The 12447-nt window shown below is 33.4% G+C and overlaps 1 protein-coding gene across 2 annotated transcripts; it reads left to right on the forward strand.

Moving 5' to 3' along the window:
- The first annotated feature begins 3868 nt into the window (after nt 1–3868).
- On the forward strand, nt 3869–11167 carry LOC143916740 (uncharacterized). 2 transcript variants are annotated; one of them, XM_077437972.1, is made up of 3 exons: nt 3869–4011; nt 8241–8302; nt 8400–11167. In XM_077437972.1, exon 3 carries the CDS (start codon nt 8426–8428, stop codon nt 11024–11026), a length of 2601 nt encoding a protein of 866 aa, XP_077294098.1. In that variant the 5' UTR covers nt 3869–4011; nt 8241–8302; nt 8400–8425; the 3' UTR covers nt 11027–11167. The 2 variants fall into 2 exon arrangements, with proteins under 2 accessions (XP_077294098.1, XP_077294099.1); XM_077437973.1 differs by having other exon boundaries at nt 3869–4015; nt 8400–11161.
- Nucleotides 11168–12447: the final 1280 nt, after the last annotated feature.

The raw sequence follows: 12447 nt of genomic DNA on the forward strand, positions 1-12447 counted from the left end.
AAAAAAAAAAGAGCAAAGTGCAAGTGTACATATGTACAGTGGCGGCTCGTGGATATGATAATTGGGGTTGCTGTGGTAGATTAAAAATCAGTAAAAGTGCATATCACTTATATTTTATTAAAAATAATAACAACAATGATATAAAGCTATTTCAAAACAAAATCCATCCGTCTATTTTTGCTATTAGCAAATTTGTCTATAACTTTTTCATTAAAATTTGTTATTTTTCTCATCATATCTTTCTCTATTGAAAGCATCGATAAAGCTGCGAATCTCTCTTGACTCATTGTGTTTCTGAGGTAAGTTTTGATTCTATTTAACGTAGAAAAGCATCGCTCAGGTTCTGCAGTTGTCATCGGAGTGGTAATCAAAAATTTTAAGAGCTTCGTTAATTCTCCAAGAACATCGCATAAGTTATTAGCATGGATAAATTTTAATATTATTAAAGCCATTTTTATATTATTGAAGTCATTTTCTATTGAACTGTTTATATTATTGAAGCCATTTTCAGTCCAGACTTAATCTCCGCCCATTAATAAACAAGGAAAGCAAAATAGTGTATTTTGTATGTCACACCCACAGAGCCATTTCTTCTTTTCGTACCAATCTGAATTAAAAGCCCGAATATATTTTTTATTGTGGCTAGTCACCATGTATATTTTAATTTCTTTTTTAAAGTCGAGGCTATTTTTTTATTTACGTTATTTTGTATATTTGCCTTTGATAACTCACAATTGTTTCATCTTCATCCGAATCTAAAAGAGTTTCTTCCAGTGGCGGCTCGTGAGAATTCATAAAGGGGGGGGGGGGGGGGGGTGCAGAGATTAATCGGGCTTTAGTAGCTCGGTGACCATACCGGTGATCAAATTCAGACAAAAAAAAGCATGTATATATATTATACTGGGAGGCTGCAACCCTGCAGCCCATATGGACGGCAAAAATAGCATGAATTTTTATTATTCTGGGAGGCTGTAGCCCCGCAGCCCATATAGACGAGCCGCCACTGGTTTCTTCCATTGTGGAATCGTCAATACAAGAAGGATATACATACATACTCGCTTCATAATAGTTTCACCGTAGGATATACATACCATTCGCTTTTATTACAGCATTTAAAGAATGTTTTTTTCGGTATAAAATTAGAATTATTTAAAATGTGTGTTAAAAAAATCAGTTTTAGGCTTCTTCTTTCTTCAATTTTAATTCTCAGAATAATTCATCGGTAAGGTATTGAAATTTTCCAAAAATAGAATTACAAGAAATGATTTTAGCCAAACGCACAGAACCATAATGCTCATAAAACTTACACGTTCGGGGAATGCGCTGTACTTGATGCTAAACAACAAACTTTGAAAATATTTTACAATTCTTTGTGTATTTGATTTATTATTTCCATTCATGCAGTCGTGAAAATGTTGTATATTTTCAAGATTTTTTTAAATCCTATTCCCGGGTCACGGGACAACAAAAATTCCGTCAATTCCCGGGAATGTCTGTCCCGGGTCGACCCGGTTCAGAAACCCTACTTCTTACAAATGAATTGAAAAGCAAGGCAACAGAGGGTCTTCGTCATAAAATTTCCATGCTTTTCTATTATCACAATTACCAAATAAGAATATACACATGGAGGAAAAATTACATGATTCAGTCTGGTGAGCCTACATACATATGTTTATAGTACATATGTACACAGTGGCGGACTGGCCATACAAGCGAACATGCCCGATGGCATGTGGGCCCCACTATCTGTTAGAAAATATGGGCCCTCAGTAAAATTAAATAACTTTTAACTATTTCAAGTGTGTAAAAATTTATAGGATCTTGCACTTAGGGAGCTAAAGTTTGGGTATTTCAACAAAACAAATTTCTTACGATATACACAAACAACTAATACCTGCTTTAACAGCCCAAAGATCGGTTAACTTTTTTTATTAGGCTTGAAATGTAAGTTTCAACATTTGCGTGGGCTCTTTTGCTGGGCCCATTTCTAACCTCAATATTATGTATATACCAATTTGGGGCCCCCTCCCCAAAATCTCGATTTTCGATTAACATTAATTGAAAATATTATACATTTTTTTCATGAAGGTATTTTGGGGGGGGGGGGGGCATAGAGGGACACTCGTCCCCCTAAATTAAGGAATAGTGTGAATTTAGAAAATATTATGAATTTAATGATTAATGAGATACTATGGATATATGAATGCTACGTTTATTTCCTATGTATGTTACTTTTGGGTAACTAATAAAATAATCGCTGCTATGTGCTTTGAAAAAAAAAAAATTATTTCAAAGCAAGTATATTTTGGTTTTTAAGTGGTAAGCCTTGGGTAAAATTCTTAGAAATTGTTCATCCTATGGAGCGAATCGTTAGAAAGGTCCCATTTACTTGATTTTGTGTAACGTTTATTTTTCCGAAAGTTCGTATATTTTTTGTTTTCAAAAAAGATTTTAAATTAATATTTTACTGAATCGGTTCAATCACAAATGATTTTATTTCTCGTAGTTTTATTTTATGTATTTGCAGACGTCCATTCTCTCACAAAACAACGAATGAGATGGATTTAAACTTAATGTGTAACGAATTCGGTTCAAAAAAAGTTTTAGTTATTTAATAAAATTGCTTTCTGACCAAAACCTTATCAAATTTAGTACATAAAGAATACAAATATAATTTTTCAGCTTGATACGTTCAGGGTTGTGGTAATTTTGTTTTTCTTTTTTAAGAGGAAAAAATCCCACTTCTGGTTAATTAAATTTGATGATTTTTTTGTTATTATATTTTCATCATATTGATACAAGGAATTATACATAAAATCGTGAAGAGCAGACATATTTAAAGGGTCGATTAAAATAGTGGAAGAAAAATCCGGTAAACTGCCAACAGGAGTAAACTGTCACTTTCGGTTAACGGGTGATCACGAAATTTTATATATGTATGTATATAACTTGGCATTTGGTTTATAATTATAGATATGAAATGTCAGTTCAATACGTCGAAAATTTTCCGAGAAAAAAATAAAAATACCTCGATCTTATAGGGTAAAAGTACTACTTCTGGTTTAAAAATAATTTTATATATATGTACATATATAAAATAATAAAAATAATAAAGACACACACAAAAACACACAGAGCCGCACACATTTTTCTATATTATGTAAACGTGATCAGTGATCGATTCCGAGTTCGAATTTTCGCATGATCACAAAACTTTATCTATTGTTATTACGTACATATATATGTATGTATGTAAGTGAAAAGACAGTCAGTAGAAATTAAGTTAATTGATAGTTTTTTAGTGACTCAGTTTGATGGTCGATTTTTGTTGACCATGTGAAAATTTTTGGAAAAAATTTTCGCCTGCGGCGCTTTTTTCACTTTTACATAATATATTTTTTTAATTATTTTATTAAAAATAAGCTGATTTCTGTCATATTTTATAACTCAATAAGGTGTATGCAAAAAATATTTTCCATTTTTATTCCGATATAAAATAGATTTTTTGAAAAAAAATTCAATTTGACCAATCTTTGCCTGCCCCCCCCCCCAAGAAAAAGCTGAAATGACGTCCCTGATTGTTTTCTACCGAAAGTAAAAGCCGCTTTTATGCCGCATTCTATTTACCTAGGACAAGGGTTAAAAAGAAATGTAATTTATGGATCTATTTTGCTTTTGCCATTTTTCTTGTACTTAAATATGTTTATTCCCATTTTTGAAAATTTTATTTTTTTTACCCTTAATTTTAAGCGTGATGGAAAGAAGAAATTTTTTTTATATTGGGGGGGGGGACAATTTTTTTTAACCCTGGGTGGGGCCCCTTTGACACCTGGCATGTACTAATTTCAGTCCCAGTCCGCCACTGTATGTACATATGTAACATGACTCAGACAGCTGTGCAGCACGAACACAAGTTCGATAAACTTTATCGTGTGAGCACGTCTGAACGCGAATCGCTGTCATACCTATATAAAAATCGTTGATCAGCACATAGTGATTTCGGAAATATATGTATGTAGGTTTATTTTTATATGCTTTGATATCGGGTTTGTTTTATATAAATATTTGCATGTGATTGAAAAATAAAAATCATCCTAATTTGTCGAGGAAAGATGTCAATTTTTACAAGGCTTTTATTTAATATGAATTTATGATTCATCGTTTCTTTAAATTTTTACTTGAGGGTATTCGAATTGTTTGTCGAAATTTCGCAATTACATATGCATTCACTTGGACGTTTGTTTATTATTTTATCCTCTGTTCTAACCTGTTTTTCCTGCAGAGGTTATTCTATTTTTGCACCGTCTATAACGGTATGTATTATTGACCTTCGTCGAATCTCTCGAATTTCCTGCTTCTTGGAATACAGTACACTCTCGATTATCCGGCCTAATGCTTGGGAGGGAGGGCACGGATAATTGAAAACACGGATAATCCGAATCATCACATTTTGACTTGGTTTCGAGTATAATATCATATTGACAATACAAATTTTTGTTTCATAATTTAATACTCATTATTTATTAAGCAAAACGCTTCTAGTAAAGCAGATGTATGGCCGTTAGTACTGATACGTATACTAAAATAAGAGGTTAGTAAAGAGCCGCCGGTTAAGTGCAATCGGATTAAGCCGAGGCGCATCCCTGACACTGTGCGACCGTTATAATTGGTTTCAAGGATTACTAAGTGCATGTAGGCTAAACAATGGCCGCCGAGTTGACCGTTATTGGTCCCTTCTCAGAAGTGAGCGATACCGTGGTACCGTGGGACCGAATGTCGTGGGAATTCATATCCGAGTACGTGACCATAACAATAGGTAAACAAATCAGACGTCGAAGATGTCCTGAGAGACCTGCCCCTTATAAGGTGGTACTTAGGCGATATCAAGACATTCTGGACGGAGCACTGCCAGTGCGTGTATCTCCTTAATCACCAATAGATGCTGTGACATGACTTTGGCCTTTTACTTGGATCCTCCACCCACCCCTACGCAACAGTACCTATAGTTACACTACTGTTGCCAAAATATAAAAAAAATCTAGTCAATCAGCCAGACGAAGCATGAAGTTGTCTACTAATCCTAATTTTTCATGGTAAAACTTGGCTGTTTCCATACACACTCGACCGCTAATTGGTATTCCTTCTGCTCAGTTTTGATTTAACTATATGAATATAGTTGTAACCAAATCTTCGTATCTTGATATTTTCATACTTTTTCGTTTCGAAGGACCTGCAGAACTATCACAATCTCTCGCGAACGCTTCTAACTTATTTTTTTGTTTAACTATATTTCGAACAGGTATGTAATTCTGAAAATTTTCGAGTTAATAGCAAAGAAAATAATTTCACACACAAAGTATTATAATTGATAATAATTATACATACGTATGTTCGAAAAAATCTGCTCTACAAAAAACATTTCAGTGTGACATAATTTGTTTCAAATAACACGCATGTTTACGGTCGCAATCAATCGGTGCGTCTCATTATCATATAAGAGCAAAATTTAATTAATTTAAAAAAAATAATTAATATATTTCAAGCACGGATAATCCGCAAACCCATAGATCTAGAATAACCTAGATATGGCATTACATACAAATTTCGTTGGAGATCTTGTCGCCACTAACTGAGGGGTGCGGGGGGAAGTTGGGAAAAAAAAGGTTTTTTTCCCTACGACGCAGCGGTCGGCGTTTTTTTCGGTTCGGTGATTACTGGTCACAAACTACTCGTCACAAAGTCACTAAAATCTCTATAACGGAACATCTGGCAGCCGAAAAGTCCATCATACTAACGATAACTATCATAGTAACGAGAACTTGAGTGCCAAATATTGTGTATTTGCGATTTTCATGACAAAAATTGTCTTTGTAACCACCCCAATGTGACGAATAGTCCAATTACCGTTTTTTTCACTTCCCCCCGCTAGTTAAACCCCCCGCACCCCTCAGTTAGTGACGAAAAGACGAAAAGATCTCCGCATATCTATCGACAAGATCTCCGCAATCGACCTTTCCTACTTAGAAGCTACTAACCTACTGAGAGAAAAGTGTGCATGCGCCATGTGTTTTGCATGCGCCAAAAGGGAGACCAGTATAAACCGTGAGGGCGGATCTATGTATTATACATCTATGCGCAAACCGGATAATCCGCACCCGGATAATCGAGAGTACGCTGTAGTTGTATTCCCACAAGTTCAACACATGATTTTGTAGGTTACCAAATTATTACTCTAAATTTATACACTTGCGTTAGGGATGTATTATGCAAATTAATTTTCGACTTTGTACATAATGTACACAAACAAGTACATTGGGATATCTTTTTATTCATATACACTCGACTGCATTTTATTTTGCCGTTGAGTATTTTTTAAACTTGAACAGACACTTAACCTCAGGGCTGTAGAGTTGTTGGAGAAAATAAAAAAAAATAGTGGAAGAAAAATCGCAAAACAACTCCGACATTTCCCCAATATCTGACTCCACAGCTTTGCTACACACAATATACATATGTACATATATTGTGACAATATTTACATAGTAAAACCTTGAAGAATTTTTGTTACTGATAATATTATCTGTTAAAAAATAATGCGGTTTTGTGAAACTTGTAAACATGATACATCGTTTTTATGTAAAATGGATATTTTTATTTCTTAATTAAATAATATGTAACGGTTATTTTTTATCGTTCATATTTTTTATTTGAAAGTTGTAAATACAGTAGAACCTCGATTATCCGGGCCCATTGAGGATGAAGGTAGTCCGGATAATCGAAAAAATCACAACTGACAGGGAAAGGTGAGTACATTCAAATATGAATAATTTTTATTTGTCTACATTTACATCTAATATATAATTTCGAAAGAGGCTTTGTATGTATGTAATAAAATGTGTAATGTTGGTTGAGAAAGTGTCTATGACGACATGGGGACTTCGTAAACAAGTCAAAATTTCTATGACGACGAGTCGATTATTTTTGAACGATTCGATTTATGAAATATCAGTTCAATACGCCGAAAAGTTTCCGAGAAAAACATAAAACCTCGATCTTATAGGGTAAAAGTACAACTTTCAGTTGAGATAAAAATAATTTTATATATACATACATATGTACATATATAAAATTATAAAAATAGTAAAAAGACAATCAGAAACACACAAATACACACACAATTTTCTAAATTATGAAAACGTGATCAGTGATCGATTCTGAGTTCAAATTTTTGCATGATCTCAAAACTTCATCTATTGTTATTACGTACATAGATAAAGTAAAAAGACATTCGGTAGAATCAATTTTTTTTCAAGAAACAAACGTCCTCTGAGTTTTGAATTTTGAAGACAACTGACTCATTTCTACGTCTTATTTTCGAATTTTTATGTTATGCATGTATGACGTCTGTTTTATGTTAAGCAGCAAAATCGTAAAATTTTCGCTTGTTTTTAACATTCCGAATAATTGAAAATACGGATAATCGAGGTTCTACTGTATTAAAGGCTATAAAGCAAAAATAATCTAACTTATTTAATTTCGATAAAATTTGGACCAGCTTAATTGTTTGAAAATCATCTAAAAGACTTAAAAACACTATGATTTTATATATGTATATGTATGTACATATAAAATCAATGTTTGTCTGTCGTATGCGTTCCTATACCATTCAACCGATTGCGATGAAACTTACAGGAGTTATTGTGTGTATGTCCGCGATGGTTTCTTTAAAAAAAATCACCCAAAAACGGGAACGGAAACGGGAAAAACGGGAATGAATGGCATTGCAACGCAATAATTTCTAATGTTTTCACGTCCCCACCTGCGTTGTTAGGGTAAAATAAACAAATAATTGAATAATTTCAAATTTGTTCGCTGCCTGCGTTTTTCCAACAAACTATCATTACTGTAATAACGGGAACGGGAACGGAAATTGCATTCGTTATTGTGGCATTTCAACGCATACCGGTTTCAGCTAGTTATGGTATAATTGTTCTATGAATTGCAATTTGTTGAAAAAGTGATCACTGATCAGTAATTTAATTGTAATAAGAAATCCACTAAGATATGCAAAGTTGAATAGTAAAAATAAATAATAATTTCATTATTTCTCATTCATTTATTAAATTATAATTAAAATTTTTGTCTTTATTGTTATTTAAATATCTTCCTTATTGTCTGGAATAAAAATATATTATTATTATTAAATCAATATGAACCAAATTTTATTTTTTCTTTTACAGATAGGCGCTTCCCAATAATCTTCTGGCAGTTATTTCCATTTAAAGACAAAAATTGACGCACAGTACGTATTTCTATTACGTCATGTTTTAATATTTGTATCCTGTTGATAATTTACTTTAGAAATGCGGTAAATAAACTCTTAATTTTTATATTTTCAGATAGGTTGGACACAAGAAACAGAATCATGGCGCAGAATCAAGAATTGTCTGAATTGCTATTAAATCAACCTTACAAATTCGAACAACGTCTCGATGACTTTGTAACTTATTTCGTTTGTGTCATAGAAATCATTTTGAAAACCCATTACGACATTTTGGAGGGTAATGTGAGCAAAACTGGTGAAATTCCAATGGTGATTTCAGAGATAATTGGCACTACCGCAAATTTTTTTAAAGTTGGTGGCGTTGCAAAAGTAGTAAAGAAGTGTCTGGATCTGCCGTTTGAAGAATACTATAAAAAGCAATCTTATAAATACACTGACATCGTTTATAATTTCCATAAATTCGAAAATCAAGGAAGAAAAGTGTTTGTGAGAATCGGTATTGATATATTCAAGAGTTTCGAACAACAATTCATGGGGGTCACTACGGAATTTGGACCTCAGGAGGCTTTGAAGTTTTTAGCGCGGGATGCAGCTGAACGATTATTAAATTTCGTCAAAGAAGACAGCAAAACATCCGAGCTTGCTTCGGATAAAGTACCTGAAAAAATGTTAGAAGCTCAGAGCGTCATTTATGGAAAGTCGAAAACAAATTTGCTCGATAAATTACCCACTCAAATTGGACGAATAAAATCAACCAAAATTCCATATCCGAAGTCAAAGCGACCAGGTTATGAACTTGAATATAAATCTGATGACGTGGAAAATCTTTGGAATACAGCAAATTTGTATGAAAAAGCTGGAATTGTATGTATCAATAATAACATATCGGAATTTTCCGCTAGAGAGCAATCGAAATATAGCAAGTATTACTTTCGTCGACCTTTTGATGGGGAAAATTTTAACAATTATAAGGATAAAATAAAAATGGAAGCCATAGTCGAAGTTATAAAGGAATTTAAATATACTGATGATTCTGTTTATTTACAAAAACAAGAAGCGATATTTGATCAAATTAACCGTAACGATACAAGTTGGGTGCAAAAGAGAAGTTTAGATTTTTTCAAGGACTTAATAAAAGAAGTTAAACTATTGAAAGAAACCGTTGATGATGAGATTAAAATCCAGTGTGAAAATGCAATAGATTTTTTAAAGAAACAAACAGAATTACTTCAAGTTGTTGATGTTAAGATAGACAATTTAAATCAATCCGTTAAAAGGGTTGAAGGAATAGTTGCTGAGAGCAAAGAATTAACCGTTAAAATACTAAGTGAATTCAAAAATAAATTTGATTCATTTCGTAAAGTATCAAATCTTGAAAGTGAAAACAAACTGAAAGTTTTATTCGATGAATTAAAAATAGGTCAAAAATCCACAACAGAATTTGGAGGTATTGATAATTCCAACATACCAATAATTAAGTATGACAATATTCATTCCGATTATTGCTATGAAACTCTACAAGAATGCCTATTCTTGTTGAACGAAGGTTCAAATCCAAACGTATGCGATGAAAATGGACAAACGCTACTCCATTGGGCTACGGAAAATGGAGAAGTGGATTTATGTAGAAAATTGTTAGAACATGGAGCAGATTCCAACACTGGTGATATAAATGGATTTAAACCACTTCATTATGCTATGAAAAATGGAAAAGAAGACCTGTGTAAAATTCTATTAACAAACGGGGCAGACGCTAAAGTGGTAGACAAAAATGGTCAATCGTTAATTCACTGGGCAGTAGGGAACGGAAAAACGAATTTATGCAGATTGCTCTTGGAACATAAAGCAGATTCCAATGCTGCTGATGCAAATGGACTTGGACCACTTCACTATGGTATTAAAAATGGAAAAGAAGACGTGTGTAGATTGCTATTGGAGAAAGGAGCCAGCCCCAATGCAACAGACCAAAACGGTCAATCGCTACTTCACTGGGCAGTGGCTCACGGAAAATTTGATTCATGTAAACTACTCTTAGTATACAAGGCAAATCTCAATGCTGGTGATGTGAATGGACTTAGTCCGCTTCAACATGCAGTAGCGAATGGACGACTAGACATATGTGAATTACTATTAGAATACGGAGCAAACTCCAATGCGACAGACAAAAACGGGCAATCACTGCTACACTGGGCGGCGATCAATGGAAAAGTTGATTTATGTGAACTGCTCTTAAAATATAGAGCAAATATTGATGCTGGTGACATAAACGGACTTAAACCACTGTATCGTGCTATGGAAAATTCGAAATATGAAGTGTGTGAATTGCTGTTAAGAAATAAAGCTGATGCCAATGCCTCGGACATGAACGGTCTATCGCTTCTCCACTGGACAGCGGAAAATGGAAAAGTCGATTTGTGTAGGCTACTTTTGGAACATAAGGCAAATCCCAATGCCGGTGATGTAAATGGACTTGGCCCACTTCATCGCGCGGCAACGAATGGAAACGAAGAAATATGTGAATTGTTGTTATCCAATGGAGCAAATGCCAAAGCGGCAGACAAAAATGGTCAAACGCTACTTCATTGGGCAGCAGGAAACGGAAAAGTAAATATTTGTAAGGTGCTCCTAAAATACAATGCTGATTATAATGCCGGTGATGGAAATGGAAAATCGGCACTTAGCCTTGCAATAGAAAATGGAAAAGAGGACGTGCGTAAATTATTCTTAGAAACGCAAGACTGAATTCAACTGAACTCTTCTATCTAAGATTAGATAACCTTTCTATGTAGAAGAAAAAATATGTATATATAAACTTTATTTATTTAATTTTATATTCGAAACGAGAAGTTTTAATTATATTTTTATACATGTAATATATTTTTGAAATAAAATAAAAGTGTATTATTTTTTCTATGATAATCTTTTTTATAATCTTAAGAGGGCTGAACACCAGCGCCTTGTCCATATAAACCTATTACACTTCTCCCTTCCTCAATTATGGCACTAGAGAAATTATTTTTTAATATGCTATGGATATCCACCATTGGGATGCATCTATCGTTTTATTTTTTTGATTAGTTATTTTTTATAGGAGCTAGGAGCCGCCAAACATCTATAAAATCGCCTCTTTTTTACATCCACGAAAAGAGTCCGGCGTGCTTATTTAACGGTCGATTAAAAAAAATACGCACATAGTTGCACAGAAAATATCTTTCTCATACCGATGATGATTTTTTTTTAAATTGGTCCAGTTTCGGAGGAGAAAATAGAAGAATACGAAACCTCGATTTTGTCGATTTAAAATACGTTTTATCTGGTCGAAGCGCAACTGTCGCATTCACTCAATATATATATATATTGATATATATTGTCGCATTCACTCAATATACATATATTTTGATATATGTTGTCGCATTCACTCAATATATATATCGAAGAAAGGAACGGCAACAAAATTAAGGTTTTGGGTGTACAGCCCTCTTAAGTTTTACGTGATCTCACCACCAACCAGTATTTTTAAATATTTTCAAACACAAAACATTATATTTAATGTTTTGCGAGATATTTCTTGAAATGAAGAAAAGAGGACTTACGCCACTTTCAATTATAACGGCTCATATTAAGCCAGCAGTATGGCTTAACGGTAGCGTATATGAATGTATGTTTAGCACCAAGTGATCAGTGGGTTCGGTCCGCTATACTGCTGGTTAGATTTGGGGGTTTTGTGACTCCAATCAGAGTTTGCAAATTTTTTCTGATCGTTGTTGAAACGGTTCCTTAAAATTGGCAAAAAATCATCTTTCCTGTTGTCACAAATCTTCTGTATTTATTGTATGTACAATTTGTACAAATTATGTACAGAATTAATCCATAGATGTCTCAATGGATTAATTCTGTAATTAATTAATTGTTATTTCGTTTTCTTCAGCTTCTGGAAATACAGTGATTTATGTAATAATAAAATACTGCATTGTTTGTAATTAATTGTCCAGGAAGGCGCATTGGGGTTTTCCTGTCAAACCTTCCTGGTATATATCTATGTAAAATATGTAAAAATTGCGCTGTCATGTTCAAACAATTTATTATATCTTGATTATTATATTAAAGTCGTAAGATGTCAATTTGCTTTGAACCTAAGGATTATTAAATATTGAATCTATATG

The sequence above is a fragment of the Arctopsyche grandis genome, chromosome 9 (assembly GCF_051622035.1).
Source record: "Arctopsyche grandis isolate Sample6627 chromosome 9, ASM5162203v2, whole genome shotgun sequence".
Classification (NCBI taxonomy): Eukaryota; Metazoa; Arthropoda; class Insecta; order Trichoptera; family Hydropsychidae; genus Arctopsyche; species Arctopsyche grandis.

Excerpts from the sequence above, each read along its gene's own strand:
- LOC143916740 (XM_077437972.1), top strand. The coding sequence starts at position 8,426 with ATGGCGCAGAATCAAGAATTGTCTGAATTGCTATTAAATCAACCTTAC.